The sequence below is a fragment of the Carassius gibelio genome, chromosome A19 (genome assembly GCF_023724105.1).
Source record: "Carassius gibelio isolate Cgi1373 ecotype wild population from Czech Republic chromosome A19, carGib1.2-hapl.c, whole genome shotgun sequence".
NCBI lineage: Eukaryota > Metazoa > Chordata > Actinopteri > Cypriniformes > Cyprinidae > Carassius > Carassius gibelio.
This window is the reverse complement of record NC_068389.1, coordinates 9,516,283-9,541,794: the sequence shown is the minus strand read 5'-3', so window position 1 is coordinate 9,541,794 and position 25,512 is coordinate 9,516,283. Positions and strand designations below refer to the sequence as shown.

Below are 25,512 nucleotides of genomic sequence, written 5' to 3'. Positions count from 1 at the left end.
ACCAGAATAATTAACTGCAAAAAGCAAATTGGTTACAGCATATAATGGCTCAGCTCAATTTGTGAAACACTGCGAAGCCAACACAAAACACATTAGTCTTGTTTAGTTGATCTAAACTGCATAGGGTCTAAACAGCCTCAAAAATAACTCCTGAATATTTTCCAATTAGTCATGCAGTAAACTTGGCAAATTCAGTGTCTAGTTGTTCCTCAGAGTGGATTCAGTGCATGCTGCTGGAAACCCTATAATGATGGTAGTTACAATTTACTGCTAAATGTAGCTGCAATCACACATTTATAGCACATTTAATTGCCCGCAAGTGAAACAAGAACAAAAATAAATGCATTCAACATTAAAAGCAGGTATAACTATATTAAAAAACAAAATAAAAAAGGGTCAACACTATAATATATCTGCATGGTAAGGCAAGGAAGGAGAGACATTGAAAAATGATGCAATACCTCGAAGACATATGAATGTGAGGAAGTCTTCTGTCTTGGGCTTGCGACTGGAGAGGAATGTGATATGTGTGAGTGGCATGGGCAGAGAAGGGTCGGCCATCTTCACCGGCGTGGTGCTGGGAGAGTTGGGTTGAGACTGAGCAAACTTCCTCTGTGCATGCAGTCTGGGCCTAAGAAAGAGAATGGAAACAATAGATCTTAAATACGCTTGCATTCTATCATATAATGGAGAGTTTATGGGCACTTTAGAAAAACCTTTCTTCTGAAAATCCCCACTTGGCACTGGGACTCGGATAACACTGCCCAGAGCAATAAATTCATCTTAACGCATTTGCTCTTGTAATGGTAAAACTCCACTTGGGGCCTTGCTGTTGCCATGACTAATTCAGTCGATCTGGAACCCATTCAAACATTTTTGGTCTGATTAGCACACAAGAGCTGCTACTTCTGATAGTTATCCAAATGCTGTTAACTGTGTTGAGGGCTGGAACAATACAGGCTACATATTCGGAGACATTCACCCATGTTTAACCTTACGGAACTGATGAAAAACCATGAAAATCTGCAAAATATGTAAAGGTGGCCTTAAGGTTTCGATGGTGCATCATTTATTTATTTACCGTATTTATTTATTTAAAGCTTTCATAAAAATCTAACAATGTGTTTCAAAGAAAGGGCACAGCTATGAACTTATACGACATGAATATTTTTTTATAATGAACCTCTTCTGTCTGACAGGTATGGATGTCCGTTTCCACTACAGCTTCTCTTTTTGGAGACGTCTAACTCACTGACTCCACATTTCAGTTCAACTTTCCCCATGAAACAGCATGGAATACTAAAACCGTGGAAAGTCGTATGTCTCAATGCCTCCTCCACCCTCCGCATGCTGCCAGAGGAGACACGCGTGTACGCACTTTCCATTTTAGCAGCATTTACCCACACACACTCCCATCAGTCCAAGCCTGATGTTTGCTGCCAAATATGTTCTCGTCACACACAGTAAAAATTTAGGGGCAATGTGTACTATAGGCCTACAGACTGATTAACAACACGCATTCATTCATTTATCCTGAAAGAAATGAAAGTGACGTGATAAAATTGTGTATATTTTAGTTACATATTCAATGCTTATTTTGTGAAAGAAACACTTCTTTAAATTATATTTTAAATGATCTCTAGGCCTTGACCCCTCCACACATAAGGCCTAATGTGCAGTTTTATTAAATGAAATTATAGCTAAATTGTTTGCAATGATTAATTTTAAATCTAGATTGAATCAAGGTTTATCTAATAGTTCTGTTGCACCAAACTTTAATCCTTTAGAAATAAGCAGGTTTACATTTAAACCCATCATTTTGGTCCTGGATTTAAGTTATAGCCTATTTAAGATTAATTTTAATCCTGATGAACCATAACTTTAAACTCAGATTTAAATCTTGATTATGGATTAACTTTAAACTTAATGGAAGTTAAAATAAAACTAAATGCAAATGCAAAATATATAACTGATTAAACAAAAAAAGTGTTGATCTGACAAAAAAATGTCTTGATGACTTGATCATGACTTGATCATAAAGTATTTCCAAATAACAGGGCTCAAGTCCAAGTCTTGAGTCATTGCTGTCAAAGTCTAAGTCGAGTCTCAAGTCTTTTTTAATTATGTCGAGTCGAGTCACAAGTCATCAAATTTGGGACCCGAGTCCAAGTGGAGCCTAGAGTCATTTGACTCAAGTCCACACCCCTTTGAAGCAATTATTGAAGTAATTTTAAGACACTCCTTTTTGTAATCCCAAAGGTCAGAAGGCCTGGAAATACAGCTATAGATGAAAACTACCAAATTGTGATGAATGCTGAGGATCTGGCAATTATAAGGAAGAAGACAAAGGAGGAGAAAAATCAAGCTGAAAGCCTCACAGACTTGGATATAAACGATAAATTACAATGAACTGTAGTTTATTTACAGTGGGAAAAATGAAGTGTACGAAAGATTAAAACAGAATGCGTTATGTTTCAAAATGACATATGATCACTCTCTAAACCAGCATCATCTGTTTAAATGGGGTCTGCAGCTCCACACCCAAACACTGATATTAATTAATGAAGATTGTACAGGCAAAAAGTTCATCATAACATTGGAGATTGCTGGAGGAATAGATGACAGCTGAATGAGATTTTAGCCAACAAACACAAGCGTAAAACCCCTAGCTTTTAAAACGTTGCTGCTATATTCAACAAAGCACTTACAAGCCAGCTGGCTGCCCCATTACTTATTGATTGCTAAAGTGTTTCAGGCAGAGGTGTAACCTCATTTAGATTGGTCCAGGGGAGAATTCATACATTGCTGGAGAAATAAAGAAAACAATATATATTTTTTCCCCTCACAAAGGTTTTCATAAGAAACCTAAATATTTTTAGGAGCTGAAAACTGCTGCTTTAGAACTATTAACGGGACTTAGCACCAAAGTTGTTCTGATGCAGCTGTGCAAAAAAGGATCTAGTAACACAACGAAGGATGTCACGGTTCATTGAGTCAGTCTAGACTGCTCTGAATCTCAGAGACGGCCTGCTTTTATTGGACAATTTATCCTATCTGTTCCTCATTACAGGGTATAATGGACAACTGTTTGGCATGCAAGTATCCAGTGAAAGAGAGATCGAGGTGCATGCTGGGATAGCAGACATGAGCTTAAAAACTGCACACTATACAGAGAGCATTTTGCAACTTAATGCATGTTACCACATCTATACAATCTAAACACCCTTACATTTTATAAACTCTAACAGATGAGGGAGACACATAATACGTTTAGTCCACACAGGAATGGGAAAATTTCCAGGAATATTGTTTGGCTTCATGCATGAGTTCTTTGAAAAGAGAATGGTTATGATAACATTTGATGACTCTGATACTCTTAAAACTAAATACATTAATAGATTACTCAAACAATTGCTCTGTTCCAAAAACCTAGCGAGTTCCCTAAACAGAGGCATTGTAGGCACTCAAAATGCAAATGCTGTTCAAAAAGGTAGGAAGCAACATTATTCTACATTCTAAGATACATAATTTTAGCCAAATTCTTAGACAAAACCCGAGCATCTTTTGGGAGACAATAACAGAATGCATTGCACCGAACTCAATGAAGGCAAATATATGTATTTCTTCAAATACTGAAAAGTCTCGACAAAAATAGTAGCATCCTATTAAACTGGACTATTCTAGCCTCCTTGCTAAACCTAAACTTTATTGGAATCGTATGAGTCAAATGCTATTCTTGTGGCACAAGGCATTGTTGCATGAGTAGAGTCTTCAATTCAGCACCTTGTGAAGGTTCATGATGTCTAGGAGTTTGTCTTAGAAGGCAGTCACGTAAGTAGGCAGCAGATAGCACATATACTTGTTAGGTTTTAGAGAGTTACAGTGTTTTCAAGCTCTACATATTTTCCCAGGACTATCTGGATGAGTTGTGGCTGTCCCAAATTATAACGTGTCTGTACAAATTCATGATGCGCTACAAATAAAACCAGGCTCCAAAAAAACTTTGTTTCAACTTCAAGACTCTCCTGTCAACCAGGGAACAATGATATATTGAACCTTCTGTATTTCTCAGAGAGAGGCAGTCTGTAAATTGCAACATGAGTGATAAAGGGTGGAGATGGGATCTAACCACATCCTCCAGACGGGATGGGTAAAGAGAGGCCATAGGAAAGACTGATCTGGGCATTCCGGTTCCGCTGGTCTTACCCTTCCTCAGTGGTTGAGAGACACTGCAAAACAATAGCCCCATGGAGCTTCCCAGACTGTGCACTCCTTAATAGGACAGATATGGGGTCTCTTACAATGCTAGTCTTTTAACAAGAGGCTCATGCATAATTTACAGCTGATAAAAACCACAACGGGGTAAGGTCACTCCAAAAACTAGGGCTCTGATCCTATTACAATTTAGCTCATAGTGAAAACCCATGATGAAGAGCTGTAACTGAGGTCAGTTTTAAAGGGAAATGGGTGCAGTTATGTTAATCTTTCTTATTGTTTAAACAGAAATGACTAGAAGGCATCCAGGAATTTCAATATTTCCACCTCCACTGTCAAAGTACCATCCTCCAAATTCACCTCTAGCTTTAGTATATCTTTCCCTCCAAATACTGCCTATGTTTTCAAATTACCTGCAAATTTGCCTCCAGTTCAATGTATTTGTTTACAAATTAGCCTGCAGTTAGGGTATCTATACAACAAATCAGCTTACAGCTTTCAAGGTATCAACATTCAAAGTCTCTAGTACCAAAACAGTCTACAGTTTTCAAAGTCTATGGCTCCAAGTTGGTTGACAGTTGTCAAGGTCTATGCCTCCAAAACAGTTTACAGATTCCAAGGTCTATGCCTCCAAGTTGGTCGACAGTTGCCAAGGTATCTGCCTCCAAATCAGTTTACAGACTTCAAGTTACAACCTCCAACCAATTGGTCTTTAGTTTTCAAGGTCTATGCTTTCAAGTCAGTCCACCAATTTCAAGGTCTATGCCTCCAAGTTGGTCAACAGTTGTCAAGGTCTATGTCCCCAAATCAGTCTACAGATTCCAAGGTCTATGCCTCCAAGTTGGTCGACAATTGTCAAAGTATCTCCCTCCAAATCAGTCTACAGATTTAAAGTTACTGCCTGAAATGTACCCTACCATTCTCAATATGCCTCCAAATCTACAGCAAAGGTTTTCAACTTTGCTTCTGAAGACTCACTGTCCTGCAGAGTTCACCTCCAATCTTAATCAAACATACATAAACCAGCTAACCAAGGTCTTCAGAATCACTAGGGTAGAAATCAACTTTGCAGGAAAGTGGGTCTCCAAGAGCAGGGTTGAAGACCTAGGCCCAGTAGTTTTGGTTCACAGAACCTGCATCCAATCTGCCTTAAGTTTTTATTGTGTATGAATTCAAATGATGCATCCAGTGTCAAAGTACAAAATCTGTCTCCAGTTTCAATGCATTTGCCTCCATCTTATGTGGTGCTTAATATACAGGTACAACAAAGGGGTCAGAGTAAATCAGACCTCCTGTAGATCAGCCCAGCTGGCCAAGATGTGGAGAGAGCCAGAAAGAAGTGGAATGAAAAAAATGAATGGGCAGTCAAGTGAAACAACAAAAAGAGGGGAAAAGCGAGGGGCAACACCTGCTGGGAGGTGCAGAGGGAGGGATTATGACAGGATGTCCCAATTCATCCTCCTCTAATCCCTGTGCCTCGCCCTTCAAAGAACACCAAGCTCTGATGTCACATGTGGAGCTCTGCTGTATCACTGATTAGCTTTCAGGAAGGCGGCAAGAAAGAGCAGTTGGGTTTGCCCCATTGGAAAGGAAATGAAACAGTTACTGGATCCTTGGGGCTCAACATAAAAATATATGAATGAATTCTAATATCATGGTGGAATGAAGGAATACACGGTTACTGGTTTACACTGCATGCAATTACATGAAGCATGCTCATGTTTAATCATTTGCATGTTGAAAAGCTGTCCCAAGTTTCCTCCACTTGAACTGTCTCCAATCACAATAGGCAGTCACAATTAGAGCTGAAGATCTTTGCCCGAACCCGACGGGACCCGTCGGGACCCGACGGGTTCGGGCTTAATTTCTATATTCTTACGCGGGCTCGGGCCGGGCTCGGGCTTGCGCTCCGGTTTGCGCGGTAAACGAGCGGTCATGTGATGTGTTTCGATTAGCGCGAGAAAGATGCGAAAATGAATGCTGAGCAGGTGTAATGGAGGCTTGCCTCTGGCGATTACGTTTTGGTTGCACCAGCAACTAAAGCAAAGTCTGAGGTGTGGAAAAGTTTTGACCGTGTTTATAATGAGAATAATGAGTGAATAATGACGCACCATCAGTGAGTGCAGGAGCGCGCTGAAGACATCTATAGTGGATTCAATCATTTTCCTCCACATAAACATGTAGACCTAGCCTAATCTCTGTGAGTAAAGGTTTTTCAAATGATAACTAAATATTCATTGAGTCTTAAATGCATAATGTTGACAGAGTATTTACGCTAATGTTGGCATTATTCTTTTATTAAATAAAGCAAATCCGGCGGAGCCTTTACCTTAATTTCGTTATTGCCAAATACCCATCTTAATTTAAAATTTATCTTAATTTAATTTTTTTTAAATGACTCGTTTTTATTGGTGCGTTGGTCTATTTATAGGTTAAATGAGCCTATGTCTAGAATGCTGAGATGTTACGATGTGACACAGGACTTATTTTATTTCTTTATTCCAACTTCCAAGTGGTCTAGTCGTTAGTTATGACTAAATTATGTTAAAACATGAATAAATTGCTCATTGTTGGCAAAAGGCAAAAGAGCTGTGTGCGTGCGCACATTTGAATAATTTCGGGCTGTAAACGGGTTCGGGCTTTAAAAAAGCTGTCAATCAAAATTTACTTGTCGGGCTCGGGCCGAAACCTGTCGGGCCTAACTTTTAAGGCCCGATTACAGCTCTAGTCACAATCTCCAACATTAAACAGCTGAAGCTGCCCCATGTGCATCAGCAGCAGAATCTTAAACACAAACCTATTCTGAGTGGCCAGTTGTGTTCTATGATCTCTGTTGGTGTGATGTGAAATATTTGGTAATGTGATCTCTCTCCACAGTCCTGAGCATACAGCATAAAGATCAAGTAAAACAGGTACTGCATGTACTCTGGGATTCTAGTGTGCACAACTGGGGCTGACTTGCCTCTAAGAGATGCACCAAATTGTGCCAAACAGGAGAAGTTGGGGGGCTTCCACAAACAAAAACACATTGGCGGCGCCAGGGGTAAAAGGGACGACCCCTCCGGTGTCAGCACCTCCCCTCCCCCTCAGGATTCCACATCATCAAAGCATTCCACAGCGGCTGGAGTCACTCCTAATCTCAACAGCAGGCTCTGGCTCTCTCCGGATCAGATGAGTGGAGCAGGGGAGAAGCTCGCAGGGAGGGAGAAAGAGATGAATGATTGCAGGAGAGAGATGGATGGAGCCGTGAAGAGAGGGCAGGCACTGATAGACCCCAGGGGCAGAGATGTTTGAGTTTTAAGAGGGAAGAGAGGGGAGGAGGGGTGTATAAACCCTTTGTGTGCAACACTGATTCATTCGGTCTGTTTTCAGTCATATGCATGTATTAACATGGAGGCAAAGCAGCAGATGAAAAGCAGAGCCCTCATAGATCAAACAAGGTGATATACAGAAAAAGAATGATCTGGATAACAGTAAGTTAAGGTGTATTTTGACATGTTAGTATGACATCTCAGACTCAGAGTCCATAGAGAACAATTTTAAATTATTTTTTTTATTTTTAATTTGGAAAAAAACGTAACTTGGGCCTTGTCTTAAGCCTTACTTTATGGACAAATCCTATAATCCTTCGATATTCTGAGAATGACCATACCATGATATGACGCTATGATGTGACTGCCAAATAGATGTTCTTAATTCTTAGCATAAGCCACACTGTTTGTGTAATATGCCATCTATTTGGCTTGTATTTTTAGAGCTAAACAAGCACTGTAGACTGACTGTGATCTCTAACACAGTTTACTGATAATCTAATAGTTCAAATCTGCTCAGTACACATCCCATCATCGTTGCATCCATCTTCCATTATGTCCAGCTGCTCTGTGCTACAAAGGCTTCAATGAAACTGAACACACACAAACAACTGTCAATCATTTTTTTTTCTTTTTTTAACTCTCTCTCTGTCTCGCGCTATATAAATAAATATATATATATATATATATATATATATATATATTAGGGGTGTAACGATACGCGTATTCGTATTGAACCGTTCGGTACGAGGCTTTCGGTTCGGTACGCGGTACGCACTATGTACCGAACGGTTCGTTGGACTAATTCATTATATTTGAGAAAAAAAAAAAGTGAAATATAATGATATGCGTTCAACAAGGTAGCCCAATAACCCAAACGACGTAACAGGCAACGCCCCTGACACCCCCGAAGAAGAAAAAAACACCATCTTATATGTTTATGTTAGGCTACTCAGCAGGCGCTCGCTCACTCAGTACGCGCTGAAGGCTCGTTTCAAAAATGGCCAATGCGTTTAACAGACCAGAAATAGAAGATCCTACGATAACCAACAGGTCTGGTGTTTGGGTGCACTTTACCAATCGATCAGGGCATCCAAACAAACACGGAAATCAAAATGGACTAGTACTGTACTGTGTCGGAATTTCCTGAGCAGTACGATACAATTAACAGGCCTGCACGTTACTAGATAGAAGAACTGTTATAAATTTAACGTATGCACGGGCAGTTTTGAAAACTCCACCTACTTTGCTCTTGGCATGGTGCAGCGCAAATCGCGTTGTATCTGAAGGGCAATGCTGAGCCCAGGGTCCAGCGCAGCGCATACTGCGTCCTGTGTGAAAGACCCTTTGGCCATTTTCCAACGAGCCTTCAGCGTGTACTAAGTGAGCGAGCGCGCTCTGTAGTGGAAAACGCAGGTTTTAAGAACATGCTTAATGTAATTGAGCCCCGTTACAATATTCCTTCACGAGCCCATTTCAGCCAGACCGTAATTCCTGCTTTGTTCCAAAAAACATAAGCCCTATAGAGAACCAATTGAGTAAAAACACACTCAATATAAAGAGTTATAGAGTTCCATATAAAGAGTTACATCTTTGTATTTGTTCATAACTACTACAACAATATAACATTTTCATTTTTTTTATAAGGAGCTGTTTTTGTTTATACAGTATGCTGCTAAGAAAACAGCATAGAATATGAGTAAAGAATAGCTCCATCATTGTTCAATCTAAAAAATAAAAAAAACATACTTTGTTAGTTTTAATAAATAAAACATTTTTTAAAAATCAAGGAAATTTATCTGCCAATTTTTTTCTTTTTGCTGTATCTAAAACGTACCGAACCGTACCGAACCGAACCGTGACACCAGTGAATCGTATCGAACCGAACCGTGAATTTTGTGAACCGTTACACCCCTAATATATATATATATATATATATATATATATATATATATATATATATATATATATATATATATATATATATATATATATATACACATATATATATGAATGGAAGAGTGAAAATATTTGATAATGTATGATGAATGTTTGACAATTTTTCAGTCAAACATCCTTGATTCTCTAACTGACTTTGCTGTTTCTAGTACACGCTAACTCTCTCTCTCTCTCTCTCTCTCTCTCTGCTAATGCTAAACAGCTCCAGATGGGCCACATGGTCCTGATAAACTCTCCCAGCAGCCTTTGCCAGTGTGGAGCAGCTGGCTCTGAGAGCACGGTGAAGAGCCAGCAGCACATGTGCCGAGCAGCTCACCGCAGCCAAGAGAGCGCAGGGGGATCCCTGATTCTGGGTCATTCATGAGCCCGCTCTAATAAACAGTGCTGAAATGATCATCGCTACAAAACTGTGACAAAGCAGAACCACAAAGCGCGGTTTGGGTTAGATGGTCAATAAGAGTAAATATTTGTGAATGAATTGTTCTTTTGCGCAACAAGGCTAAATTTATATGAGCAAATATACAGTAAAAACAGTAATATTGTGAAATATTATTACAATTCAAATATCTGTTTTCTATTTGAATATATTTTACAATATAATGTATTCCTGTGATGCAGTGCTGGATTCTCAGCATCATTACTCCAGTTTTCAGTTTCACAAGATCCTTCAGAAATCATTCTAATATGCTGATTTGATGCTCAAGAAACATTTATTATTATCATTTATGAAATTAGTTTTTGCAGCTTAATATTTTTGAGGAAAATTAAACATTTGCATACTACATTTTTGTTTTAACATTCTTTGATGAATAGAAAGTAAAAAAACAACAACAACAACAACTTCTATTTGAAAACTTTTATAATTTAATACAAATCTTTAGTCATTTTTGATCCTCCAAAAAGTATTAATAAAAAATAAATAAAAATCATTCTGACCCCAAACTTTAAAAAGATTTTTAAATCTCACATATTTCCCATGTTAGTCCTCTGAGACTAACTGAGAATTGTAAAAAGACTATTGAAAGCAGCTTTCTGATCCTTAGCTGTAGAATAAATGAATGTGATTTTGATGTCCTGTTTTAGACATGCACAATAAACTTTGAACCTGCAAACACAATACAGCAATGTTTTGGATTTTGGTATTGGATTGACTTTTAACCTTGCACCCTACCACTCTGCCTTCATATATCAGCTCATTTGTCAGTTGTGCCCGAAGACATGGGGTCACAGAGGTCACGAGGAGAAAAACACAAATTTGACCCCTCAGCGGTCAACTACAAATGCCACCGTTCATCACAAAAAAATGTCATTATCATGCACCTCAGGAGAATAACAATATGGATTTTTGAAACACAAAGCTCTTGGAATCTAAACACATTTAGATATTCAATTAAAAAGGTAGACATCTTTAAGCCATTATGTTTTAGCTTAAATGCACTGCAGCACCACTAAACATCCAACCACTAAACGCCTGATATCAGCTCTCTTCTGTCAGCACCACAATCGTTTTACATCAGCTTCTAAGAACATTGACCTGGCAATAAGAAACTTAAAGCAGCTGTAAGCCTTGCTAACTTTTTTCCATTAATGCTCTCCAAAGCTCCAGAACACGGGACAAATGCATTCTGATTGGCTGTCAATAATCCTTTATTTTATATCAGGAATATCTATTTTTCTCTGAGCATGTCACAGCACCAAAATAAAATGGGCTGGAAACAACGCTTCACGATGATTTGTCTGGAAACATGCAGAGGCCAAGTCAAATCTCAGTCAACATCATATTTCAAACTGTAAATTATAAAAGAGCTGCGCTTGACCAAGAACAGTAATGCATTCTGTCATTTAAACCCAACTAAGTGTAAAACCAGAAACTCCCGAATTTTCATTTCAGCCATAAACTGTGTTTTCTACTTACAGGCCTATTTTATAAATCCGTAGCTTTAAACGCGATAGTGAGTGTGTTTAAATGATTTACGGGATTCAGGAGGTATTTATGACCAAAGTATCACTCACATTCACACTGGGAGGTGTTACTATAAAGTTCTTGCATGATGATGGCTTTCCAGGACTCAAAGGACACCAGTCTGCATACTTAATGCAGTCGCTCATGATTTCAGTGAAGGCAACTGAAGGCTGTTTTGTAATTGAAAATGTGAGCTGCTGAGGCTGTGAAGAGGAGAGAAAGAGACAGACAGAGATACCAGCACTCCTATAAAATCCCTGTCTAAATCCCGTGTACCCACTTAAGATGTCTGTCACTCTTTATACAGGGCTGCAATTTAACCCTGCCGGTGTGGTTTAACAATAGAGCAGACGTGCTGCGCTCAGACAGGTGGTCTAGACTGGCACCCAGCCAGACGATGAGGGCCCAAGCCACCCTCCCCTCTGTTTTAACACATCCGTCTGCCACTCATGCCTGATGTCACACCGATGCAGCCCAACGCTGTCAGTCACTGCTGGGCTTCATCACTGAAAGCTGAAAATGCAGTTTTCATGCACAAAATCAGACTCAGATTTCTGCTGGGTCATCTCTAGTGTTTTGACTACTGGTATAAAGTCTGATCCAGCGTTTTCTGGGCTTGAACTGCCGCCTTGAACAGGAAGAGACCATCTGTCTTTATTTACTCACCCTCAGGACCATCCAAACCTGTATGACATTCATTCTTCTAAGGAACACAGAAGAAGACATTTGGATAATTGTCTCAGTGTTTTTTTTGTCTATACAATGGAAGTCAATGGTCACCAAAATTGTTTGCTTACCAACATTCTTCAAAGTGTATTCCTCTGCTTTCCACAGAATTAGGAACAACACGAGGGGGAGTAATAATCACAATTTTCATTTTTGAGTGAACTATCCCTTTAAGAATAGGTCAATCTGAATTAATTATACCACAATAAATGCAGAAATTGGTCGATATGGTTCCATTTTATTCAGATCAAAATGATAGATTATGTAAACCACAAAACAGGTTATAGTAAAATTGTGGTCGGTTCACTACAGTCAGTGCAGACACACCACAGTAAGTATTTCACAGATATAACTCTAAAAAAACTAAATATAATATATAGTTCTGCTTATTGAAATGCTATATCTCAAACTAAATCTAGTTATTCTTGGCTAATCACAGCAGCCTGGCACCATGTTATCACAACTTTGTTTTACAGTAGACTGACAAAAACCTGAGCAACATGAATCCTAGAAACCTTTCTGTGTTTGTTGTCAATACACATCATATGGTCCAGGACGACTGAGACTGTATCTCTAACTTGCAGCCAGACCACGTGAGGAATCACACATGAATTTGATGAATTCTGGATTAACCCGATGAATAACTTCTGTGCAAAACTGAGGAGACAAACACACACATACACACACATTGACGCACACACACACTTGCAGGAGACACTGCAGGAACACACACTCTCACACAACCTACACTACCATTCAAAAATTTTGGGTCTCAAATATTTATTTTTAATTTTTTTGTTAAGAAATTAAAACTTTTTTTTCATCAAGGATGCAAAAAAAATTAAAAGTGATAGAAAAGTCATTGACAAAACTACAAAATAACTCTATTTCAAATTAAATGCTGTTTTAAACTTCAAAATTCTATTAAAATAATCCTGAAGAAAATATAGATGTTTACACAATAATCAAATATTAATCAACACAACTGTTTTCAACAAAGATAATAATAATAATAATAAACTACTTAATAATAAGAATAATAAGCATTTCTTAATGATAAGAAACATGAGACTCTGAAGACTGTAAAAGAGCAGCACAGAAATTCTGCTAAATTTATTTTTAAATAACTTGCAGAGAAAGAAAAAATAATAACTTGTGTTTGGAACACGAGGGTGAGCATGCAAATTAGTAGATATTTCTTTTTGGATGAACTATCCCTTTAAGAGCGGTGTTCACAACTCAGAGATATTGCCAAAATAAACCCAAAACACAGCTAATGGAGCATGGCTGCCATTCAACACCGCTTTCAACATGGCAAAAGACAGCAATCAGAGCGACCGCAAAAGCATATACAGAAAAGCATACATGCCGAGGTGAATTCATCTCACTTAAACCATCAGTAACATTAAAATGACATGCCCTAACACACTTGGGCACAGAAGCTGAGATTATAGCCCACTGCTCCTACTTATCCAGCCTCAACCAATCAGCAGCCACTATTGTCTGCTGTGCAAATACCTCAGCTTGAGTCCTCAAACACAGGACATTCCTGCTTTGTGAATCAGCTGGAGTTTGGAGCCAAACGGTCTACCTGAGAGTCGTCTTCTCACGCTATACCTCTCAATTCATCATGTGTATGGCTCTAAAAACATGAGTCACAGTCCAATCATGCTTAATCACCTCACTCGTCGCAGATATAGATCTGCCGTACCATTAGAGTGGATTGTGTAGTATAGTATGTAGCACAACCAGCGGATTTAGAGGGAAATCAATACAGCTATTAAAAAGCCATGTGTACTGAACCCATGATTGGCCATATCTGCATGAAAAGAGGCATTTTAAAGTGGATGAAGAAAAAGAAAGTAGCATGCATTGTGTATACTCTGCATAGAATCTTCTCAAAGAAAATCACCCAAATTCTGTGATGGCAAAGCTAAATTTTCAGCATCATTACTCCAGTTTTCAAAAGATCAGTTAGAGTTATGAGACAAAAAGTCACAATTATTTAATCGATTTATTAATCTGTGGTGGAAACGGGCTTCCTTCATATTTGCATTTGACAAAAACTTTGAGTGATTTATTAACAATTATTAACACTTGACCTGGGTGCAGTGTGCTGCCACGGCATGGCTGTAGTTTAATGTCTATAGAGTTGCACTGGTGAACATTGACACGAATAGTGTGAAAGGGCCTCAAGAAACACACTAGAATGTATTCTCAACACACCAAGAGTAAACCAATGGTGTAAAGGCGGCACTGGCCCAACACAAAAGAGTAGTTTGGCAGCAACTGCACAGCCACAAGACAAACAATCGGAACGATCCTCTCTTTAAGAAGGGTTCTCAAACAAGCAAACACAAATACACACTAAAAACACAGGCCTCTTCAGCACCTGCCATGTTTGGTGCCCTCCTGGTCTCTTCTAACTGGGGTTTTGTGTGTATTCAGCACATCTAGGCGACTGCGATTTTAATCGAGGAATGGGAAGTTGCCATTTTAACACTTGGCAGAACTTACAGGCCGCTCTATTTCTCAATCCTGGGAACGCAAACAGCAATCGTCTCCCAAACGGCTTTCCACATCCCTCCTCCTGCAACCTGGCCAGCCCCTGCACCTGTGCCTCTGTCTGTCTCTCCTCCCGTTCCTTCTCTCTCTCTCTTTACTTTAGGCCAGGTGTGAGAGACGTTGGCACTGCCTCAATCAGACTCCTTGTTGTCATCTTATGCGGGCAGCAGATGCCTAATAAGTTGGCCAGCATGCACACACATGCAAGCATACAAACTTCCAACCCTCTTTTTGTAACTTGAAAGTTGACATTCATTCTAACTGCATGGAAAAAAATCCCGACATTTTTCTAAAATGATCCTAATGTTCTTTTAAAGAAAGAAGTCATGCAGGTTTCGATCAACATGAGGGAGAGTTCATGCCAACTTTTATTTCTGAGTGAGCTATCCCTTTAAGAGCCCAGTCTTGTCTGCAGGGAGAGCAAAGCCCTTAATGGCCCACAATGCTTTGCCATTTATACTGCATCTGCTGCTCTCTACTTCTTTGTGCTTACTTAAATCTCGCCTCTTTCACCTCCCACTCGCTCCATGTGAAGCTGTTCTAATGATGATGTCTCCAGGACATCGCTCTGATTAATGATTATAACAGGGTATTAAGTGACAGGTAAACCAGCAGCAGGTGCTTTTGGCCTGCACACACACACACACACACACGCTGTCTCTCTCAATCTCCCATAGGTGCTTGCGGCTTGATGGACAGAATGAATGCCAGACTGAAGGTCTCTGTGAATGTTTCTTTGAGGAGGGGGTTGAAACGGACATCTGCTGGGGTCTGGCCGCTGTGGTGTGGAAGCGGTGCGTTGTGTGCCGTTCAGTGGGCGCTGGGCAGCGTCCTCTTTGAAGCGGCGTCTGCGCTCAGAGATGTTTTGTTCCGGTGGTGACATTAATTGAAGCCGGTGGTGGCATTAATTCAGACTCTCCAGAGGAAGAAAAGCCTCTTCAGTGGGCCTACGCAACTGTTTGTCAAGGGGTTTATGGCATGCCATGAAAGTTGTGCCACTAAACAGTGGGCTTGATGAATAGGTCTTCCATAATGCTAATGCCACCCATCTATATGAATGTGTGAATGAGCATTGACAGTGGCCATACACTCAGATCAAAGTCAAATCCTGTTTGAAAGGACATGGGTGACTTAAAAATGAGTAACACGGTGAAGAGCTCAAATACCGAGTTATAATGCCAAGTGCAATATAAAAGAAGGGAGCTGGCATGTTGGTAAAATACATCATATTTAATATTCTTTTATCAATACTTTTCAGCATTGTATGGAATAAATTTACTGTTGAAATTTCGACATCAGGCATCTTGGATGATTTTATTCCTCTGCACTTTCACCAAAGCATTTTGGGACTGGATTGACTGAAGTATATAATGCATAATGTTCTCAAACGACTTTGATCCATTCAGAAACTGGACTTGACTACTTCTCTCATAAACACAATAAAGAGAACTGGTGTTGGGTCCGAGTCTAACTTGGCAAGTCTGAGTCGAGTTCAGGTTTTTAACCAATTGAGTTTAAGTGGGAGATGGTTATTTTATGTTGTTGCTTATTTTTGACTGTATTTACTTATTCTGAAAGTTATTTGACTGTACCCAATAAAAAAGTCAAGATTTCAGTCAGTGTCATGTTCAAATCCACCCAAGTGCATATAAGTTTGTTCATAATTGCAGTCCGAGTCCAAGCACCCCAACTCTAATAAGAGCTATGGTGCAAAAAAAAAAAAAAAAAAAAAAAAAAAAGACTTACAAAGACCTACAAAGCTATCAGACCGCTGCAAAAGACTTGGAATAGTGTAAGAGTCTACTTCTTTTATGATGCCTTTGTGTCATTTTATAAACTTGTAAGCTTTAATCCTCATCCATTATAAATTCAGGGAAAAGAACAACCAGTATATTCTAATAAATTTCTCCTCAGAAGAGTACCAAAGAAGAAGATACAAAGCCATATGGATTTAAAATGATGATCTAATGATGACAGAAATTTCATTTTGGCTGAACTATTCCTTTGGGTTCTACAATCCCAATAAATATCACACACATTACAAGACGGGATGCTTTGCAAGAGTCCAACCCCAACCAGGACATTTGATGAAAAATATGAATCAACAGAGGCCACCGAAAGTGTATTACAAGTTCAGGTGGCCAGGGAAATTAGCAGTTTATTATTTTTCTATTGAAAAAGACCCGTCTCTGGTTTTTCTCACCATTTTCCAGACAGCGTCTGCCTCAAAGGCACAGCTAAAAAAAAACTTGTCTATTATGCTTTTTCTCCAAGCAGCTTGAATCCTCTCTCTCTCTCTCTTCAGAGCTTTTCCAAATCACAGATTACAACATCCTAAGAAATTACATGCTGAATGGTTAATTACCGCCTGTACTTGGACATATTAACTCTGCTGCTTTTAATTAATCATTAAAAATGTTTAAGCATGTCTTAAAGTGACTAATTAAAACCAACAATGACAGCAATTCATTTCAAAGAATTACCACTTGTTACAAGGTCCTACGACTCCTTTTAATGAAGCCGTTTTTTTTTTTTTTTTTCCTTCTGACTTTCTTTTCTGCTAAATAAAGCCAGAAATAGAAATAAATGGGGAAATTCAAAACAGGAAGGCTGACATATTCAGTAAGTGAAATATCTCGGTTTGAGAATAACGCGCTACTTATGCCATCCGTTTTCATAGTCTCTTCTTCAGCGGTCTATGAAAGTGCAGTCTCAGCTCAAGTTACCCAACAGGGACTCAACCAACTCTTTAACACGGACCACTGAGAGAGCGAGAGTGGGTCACTCACCTCTTTTTGGCCGGGCAGTCCTCGGAGTACTCGCTGCTTCCATCTGTACTCTGAGAGCAAGACCCGTTCTCTTTACGTCCTCCCTTAGACCCACATCCATTCAGCTGCCCGTTTGGAAAAGAAGCTGTAGAGAAAGACAGAAACAGCAAAAACATGCAGCATGTCAAGTAATCAAATTTAAGATGATATGTCATCACTAGAGTGTAGTTTTGCTTTGGATCTCTGGATGTTAACACTAGAGCATCCAGAATTACAGAGTTAAATCTGCTTTTATACAGCTCAGCTAATTTAATTTCTGTGTTCAGTAACATTTGTTAAGTGAATATCCAGAATCACCAAACACTCCCAGAGCTGGACCTCAAATCTCCAAAAACAGCTGCAGGACATAAAGACTACAATAAAGCTGCTTTCCAACACATACATGAAAAGCTATAAAAAGTCTTCTCTCTCATATACAGACCAATGTGGCTGGACTTCAAAGCATCTAAGCGAAGTCCTAAGAGGTCTATTCTCATGGGACAAAACATTGTCACTGAGAAAATTGGGATTGTTTAACTCCAAATGAAAAGCAGAAAACAACATGTCCTATAGTCAAAACTGGTCATTTAAAACAACTCTTCGATTGCAAGAACAAACAAGCTCACGATCCGCTGCCTTCATCACAACATGGGAAGCCAAAACCCGAGAGAGCCGGCCGAGCCAAGCCGACGTGGGTGGAGAGGGATCAGATGTAAACAGCCTAACGCAGGCTGCTCGCTTCCCGCGCCGTGTTTTACATATGTTGGTCTCGCTTGAGTGGCTGTGTGAAAGACAGTCAGAGTCTAGCGGAGCCAAATGTCCGGTCTCTCTCTCTCTGTTACTCTCTCACTCTCTACAGGCCGGGAGAGCGTGTGACGGTTTATCAACCGTCTGTCCTTTAGGGCCTCTAATCATATTTATGCATGTTTAACTAAGCCTGTCACCTCGCTGCGTTCACCTCCTGGTTTCCACAGAGAGCGAGATGTCACTTTAGCAGTGTGGTGTTATGATGTGCGACCCATTAGTTCATTTAGAATACAAACCAATAGAGAAACATGGTATAGGAGTGTCCCATCACAGATCAGATGCTCAGAGTATAATTGTAACAACACAAAACATGCTATACGATAAATAAATGGCAAAATTTCACGCCATCATAAGGAGTCAATGTGTGGTCCATTGACGTTGGCCTGGTCTTAAACTGGACTGAGGACTTTTTTAAGGAACCGCAAAAAAAAATTAAAAAGACAGACTAGTTTCCTTAACTTTATAATACCAGCTGTGTCATAACTGATACGCAACTGGTGACACTTTCTATGAAGCCCGTATTTATAATACACTATAAGGGTATTCTTAAGGCATTATAACAAATGCATAATGCATTATAAAATACCTTATAATATATCAACTCATGAATAATCATAACAACAATTATGAAACATCATAATACTTACGCATTTGTGGTTATAAGTTTAAGAGTATGATTATGTATAACACAGTGAACACTATATTAAATCTACTTAATTTACAGTATAATGGACTGTATCATATATTGACATTAAGATCTGCGCAGTATCTTACTTCAGCTTGTGAGTGGTTAGATGTTGAGTGTTATTAAAGTGTTTCCTGTGGAGCCAATGTTGATTAATTGATGTGAGTTTAATACTCCAACTGAAAAAAAGCCATGTTTTATGGTTACATTTTATTTTGATGGTCCCCTTAATCAATCGACTGTAAGCAACTTTGCCAATACTCTCATAAGAGTATTAGTTTGCTCAAGAATGGTAGAATTTAGTAAGGTAGAATAAGATGATATACTTGCAAATACACTTACAGTCAGCTTATCTGTTGGTTGACCATCAAAATAAAGTGTTAGTATATATTTACAGTAGCAGACATACTAATACTCTAATGAGCGCTAGTTGATATTATTGCAGAGTTACTTATCAACAGCTGTCTAAAGGGTACCATCAAAATAATCAAACTAATATTACAAAAAAAAAATAGTTCAAAGCAAATGTGTCATATTACAGATTCATCTGATCTGATATTTGATCTTATGACTGTTTGAGATAATTTATTATTATTATTATTATTACGACTACTACTTATAAGTGGTATTTGACCGCTTTAAGTAAAGTAGCATCAGAAAAATGGCAAGATACGAGACTTATAATACATTATAACTGAGAAATATAATCCATTGTAAAAGTGGATGCCATGAATATTCATGAAATGATACGACATATTATAAGGTATTTTATTATGCATTATGCATTCATTATAATGCCTTAAGAATACCCTTATAGTGTATTATAAATACAGGCTTCATAGAAAGTGTTACCCAACTTTCTAAGGGGTATAAATTATCAACATGTAAAAAAACTTGTGGTTCACAATCTTTTAAATGCCATTTGTTATCTGATTGATAGATTATATATATATTTTTTGCAGGTATTATTCTAAAACCATTCAGGTCGTAGTTCACATCTTTTTGCTGGGAATAGTGAAAAGAGAATGTAAGAATAGATTTTATATTGTTACTAATGTTTCAAGATTTACTGGACTGAAGGTTTACTTGTTTATCCAAGCATAATTTCTTTAGATTCATGATGAATTATTGACTATCAAAAATGATCATCTGGTTTTTGAGGAATGTTTATTTGTTCATTGTGTTGCATTGCATTACATTTTTGACCCCCACAAAAAGCACACAGCTTGGATCATAAAAATAAGCATTCAAATATCATCTTACTAACACATCTTACTGGGAAATACAGAGTGACAACTGATAGCTATATGCATTTTATGTAAACAGTCTGCTACGGAATTGGTCATGTCAAGTAAATTATGACTGCTTGACTATTATTGCAAGTGGACTCTCGAGCAAAAATAAATGTTACATAAAGCATACGTCCCCTGTAATAAGAGTATGTCTGGCCTGTGGTGGCAGACGCAGTTGCTTTGGTCAAAATAGGCTGTTTTTGTCCCCTTAACGCTGCCTCAAAATGGACGCCAGTGCCACATTGTTTGGGACACAAAAGCTAAAACACATCCCCTGATGGTCCCCTTTTGTCTGCTCTGCCAGCGGAGCTGGGAAACGAAGGGCTTCAGGAGCAGAGCAGCCGAGAAGTGATCTGAGGCCACATGGAGTTTGGTTCCCTCAGACTCTCCATTACTCATGGATCTGTGCACTAACTGTAATGAGCTTCATTTAAGATGGTCTAAGATTAAGGAAACGAAACAAAAATCATACAAAACAAAACACAAAAAAAAAAACAATGTCCATGGATACAGTTGTCAACAAGTCACAATCTCGGAGAGTGGTTTAGCAAGGGATAAAAATAAGCTGACACAATGAAAAACAAGATGATGATAGAGCAGGTTTTTTTTTTTTAAGAAACTGCGAATGCGGCTCTCGCTCCATAACTCGTCCCATCTTATGTTGTTCACTGACTTCTCTTGAGCAGTACAAATCATCAGTGATTGCTAACACACAGACAGAACCTAAATCTGACGCTGATCCCTTCGAGTCAAAACACGCTGCGCTTGTGTCTGTTGAGCATTTGCATCTGTGAACAAAGTCTACATGCATCACCCTTCGTTAAATACCCTGTGTTCAAAGGGATTAGCATTACCTGAGGTACAACAAGATGAAAACAAGATGAAGGGCTGTTTTCATAAGAGCTTATTATCAGTTTAAAAGTTTATTCAAAGAGTGTATATCTAACCACCTGCCGTAGTGTCAACAGAAACCCCTTCGGCTTGGGGGTTTGTGTTTGAACTCCTGCTGTTTTTAGAGTCACTGGGACCAGATTACCTGTCACCAGCCAACCACATGGCAGCTACTCTGATGTTCAGTGTAGTTGAGATATTTGTTTGCAAACTAAATACGGTTGAAAGAGAATACAGGCCATTTAATATGCTGTTTGTGGACATCAATCAATTTAGCAGACAAAACATTGACAAACTTTGAAAAATATAATAAGTCTTTCAAAAATATTTACATTAGACAACAAACTCTGTTGTTAAAATAAGACCTGAGCTAGGACCTTAGAAGTGACTTGAAACAGTGTTTGCAACAATTTCACCTATGCGATCTCAAATATTTGTGTAACAGGACACTTAGCCTGTAATTTGTGTTATTTTAATACATTATGGCATACTTAGCGGACTATTTCTCTCAGCCTTGTTGCATTCACATCAATTTAAATTATGCAGTCTACACTTAGTAAAGAGAAGTGTCCTGTCACTCCTGATGAACTGGTGATAGGGAATAATTTCACTTCTGTTGTATTTTTTTCCCTTTCTTTTTCCCAATTGAGTGATAAAATGGGTAAGCCCACATGAAGAGGAGGCTTTCCCCTCATCTCTGTCTGGCTGTGCAGACTTGTATTTATGAGGCCTGTTCTTTGTTCCCTGTAGTGACTCAGAGCTCTTTTTAGTGAAAGCTCTGGCTTTCTAAAGCCGTGTGAAGTGAAGTCCCAGACTACTGAGCTGCAGCGTCAGACGTGTAGCTATCAGACGGCTTCCAGAGCTCTGAAGCTCCTAGATCATATTTCACTTTTTCACATATACTTACTAGAAACTTCCTTAGAAGCTCCTTGGAAGCAAAAGCAGATCAAATCAAATCAAACCAATCTTTGCACTATAGTCAAAGAGAAAGTGCTAAATCAATTTCTGGGTTTTGGCTTTGTTTTGCTGTTAATGTTCTCTCTATGGTCCTCATACATTGTATATGCACATATCTGTATTGCTTTGACCGCTCTCTGTAGATCCCAAATTCTGGCATGCCACGATTGGCCGATTATGTACAATGCATGCACTCTATTGGTCAAAATACTTTTCAGTCATTACCAGTATGAAAACAATAGAAAGACAAAGCTAAAACCTGGACATTTTAGGCAATTTAGAAATCCTGGCCAAGACATGTTCATGAAAAAAGAGGATATATGGTCACCCTATGTAAAAGTGCCGGTAACAGACTTGTCCACCAGATGAAAAACTTAACAAAAATGTACCTGTGTACATTTTACCAAGCTATTACCCTGAGTGTTTAGACACTTGTTGAAGAAAATACAGAAAACGTTGAAAGTGTGTCTTACCATTAGGCCCTTTCCCTCCATTGCTGAGGTCATCACAGAGCTGTCGCTTCTGAGCGCTCTTGAACTCCTTCAGCGAGAGATAGAGCACCTTCCGCACCACTCGCTCCTCCGACCAGGGCATCCCATCATTATCATCCTGTAAAGAGAAAGCAGATCAGCACTACTGTAGAGAACTCATCAGCACTCAAGACACTGACAAACTCAAATACAACTGCTTGAGTAAACAGATAAAATCAATCTACAGCACTTTTCATGTAAAGAGATAAATCTAACTTAAAAGGCACACAAACACACACTTTCCTGCCAAACATCAAATTCTGTTATTGTGATGATTCATAATGACTTCATTTTCCCTCTACTTGGGTAGCAATGATTTGTTTGATCTTGGACTATTTCAAAAACTGGATCACTTTTAGAGAGATTTTAAGAATGGAACAAAGACAAGGACTTCCTTTCCAAAAAAGCAAAAAACAAATAGTTTCCTTTCCAGACACAGGTCAGGTTCTCACAGGCATCCTATAAATAACAAAAGTGTGCTGTAGGAGTTGTTATTTTCATTCATTATACATTTTTGAATAAATAGCAGTTGTGCACTAGTCAAAAACATTTAAAATGAAATAAGAGAAGATAAAAATAAACATGTTTAAAAGCGAGTACATAAGTTTTATCAGTGGAATTGATCTGTAGATGAGGTTAAAGACACTGATGGTAGCAAATAACCGCATTATGTTGACATTCAAAGAGCCAGTTAAAATGTTATTTCCCACACAGACAATAACAGCTTCCTCTCTCTCTCGGAGCGCTCGTTTCGAGAGGGGAACTACAGACAATCCTGTGCTGTGGTGATGGGGGAGTTGTGTTTCTCACAGTTACTGTACTAAAGGAGAAGCACACCACTTAGACAGCTACAAAAACACAAAAATAGTAACAAAGTAATGAAGCCTTCTACACGTGAATGAAAGAGTCAAGGTGAAGACAATGCCACATGATAAAAACAGTCTGACCTCGGTGAATTGTTACTAAACTAAATCCTGGAAAGAGATCTCTGCATGTGATGTTTTAATGCCAGACAAAACATCAGACCTCAAACATCACAAACAGATAGTAAAAGTTCCGGTGCTACACATGACTATTGTCAATTTAATGATTTTGAGACCTAAAACTGGACAAATCTGGAAGAAAGGCCCAATTAGAAGTGTAGGGTTGCATTGGGTGGCATTGTCTCCTGTGGGGTTAAGCAGAAGGTGGGGCTTAGGGAAACAAAAGGCATGGGAGAGTGTGCTTGTGCGAGTTCCTGTGCGGGGGCTGACACTGACAGGTAAACATCAGATCTCCCAGCAGACATGTCAACACACACACACACACACCTCGAGACTGCTCTACGCACTGATGCGCTGCAGAAGCCTGACAGCAGCTGATTGGGCGTGTGGTGTGTGAAACCACCAGAGCACCTCGTTAGAGACACACACACACACACCTGCAGACGTGCACGCACACACAGACAGACAGAGAACGGCTCAAAATAGGCTGCATGCAAAGCCGCAGCTCAACCACAGAGCTGTTCTCACATACACCAGAATTATCAAGTGATACAAAGCGTCAGTTTTAAGAATTAACTACATATTATTGCTCTAATATGCCATGCTAGGGTCCTATTCAATAATATCAGCGTACGAGTGTGTGTAGAGCGCTCTGCGCAGACGGCGAGGTGGGCTGAAGTGCTCAGAGGGGTGATGCTGTCACTGGATCCCAGGAGCACGATCCAGCAGGCTGCCGTGTAGGCAGCAATTACCCCACGCTCGCTATCACCTCGCGGTCTGGCGCAGTGCCAGCGCTTCTCTCTGGATAGAGTATTACTCCTCACAGCGCACACACACCTCTCCCGTCTGAAAAAAAGAAAAACTACTCTCTCAACTCCGGGAGCCGACCATGGACGCTTTGCCTTCATGTTTGTTTTCATTTTTTCCCTTTCCACCCTCCTTTCAGTGCACCCTTCCCTCAAAGCCTGGCAAGCCACCACAATTATTTCCTTCTCGTGCTACATATAGCATTCCAGCTCGGGGGGAAAATGCTGTGCTGGATACTGGCGTTAACAGCTGTAGGAGCGCAGCACGGTTCACTAGCCTGCAATAAAAACAATGATCAGAAGAATGGAGCAGTCACGTTACTAGGGATGCATCGACCATTTTTTACAGAAGTTAAATATGTTGTCCAGTGAAAATGCCAAGTCACAGAGGCTCTAATTTCTATAGATATTCAGTGTTAGCTTGTGTTTTGTAACTTAAGGAAGTGCGAATAGACACAAGGCTTTCAGGAGTCAACGTAGCACCTGCAGTTGTGATAGCTGAACACGTGGGAAACAACCACAATTTGCATTTTTGTACAAAATAAATTGTACAAATCATCCAAGCACCCAATTCCTAATGTGCATTCACAATGTACATATAAGCAGGTTATATATAGTTTAAATAAAACAATAAAAAAAAAATAAAAAAAAAAAATCAAGGAAAGCCCTGAACAAATCTGTTTAGAGACTAATTTTTAAAAGTGCATAATAACTTTTGGCAACGTTTAATTCAGTTGTGAAAAGAGTTGATATCTAGTACACGAGCATAGAGAGATTTGTGAGTGCAGAGGAAACGGTCTAGGCGAGAGGAGAGACATGTTTTAAGTGCACGGACTCTCTCCAGGCGAGAGAGAGCAGTGTGTATCTGAACACACGCGTCTGGTTTTGTCCGAGAGAAAAGGAAATCCGCGAGCATAGAGATTTTCTCTCGCGCGTTATATTAATGTACTTTTGTGCTACAATGATGCGCTCTCGACATCTGTCATTAAGATGTGTTTAACTGCGTAAACGCAAA

General features: G+C 39.2%; 1 protein-coding gene across 1 annotated transcript in view; it reads right to left on the bottom strand.

The window, feature by feature from the left end:
- LOC127935412 (protein Jumonji) overlaps positions 1-25,512 on the bottom strand; it is a 104,164-nt gene that overhangs the window by 26,941 nt on the left and 51,711 nt on the right. Inside the window, exons 2-4 of the mRNA XM_052533244.1 lie at positions 22,652-22,787; positions 17,529-17,652; positions 462-631 (exon numbers count right to left, since the gene is read on the bottom strand). Coding sequence (XP_052389204.1) covers positions 462-631; positions 17,529-17,652; positions 22,652-22,787 — 430 coding nt within the window. The remainder of the gene's footprint in view (positions 1-461; positions 632-17,528; positions 17,653-22,651; positions 22,788-25,512) is intronic.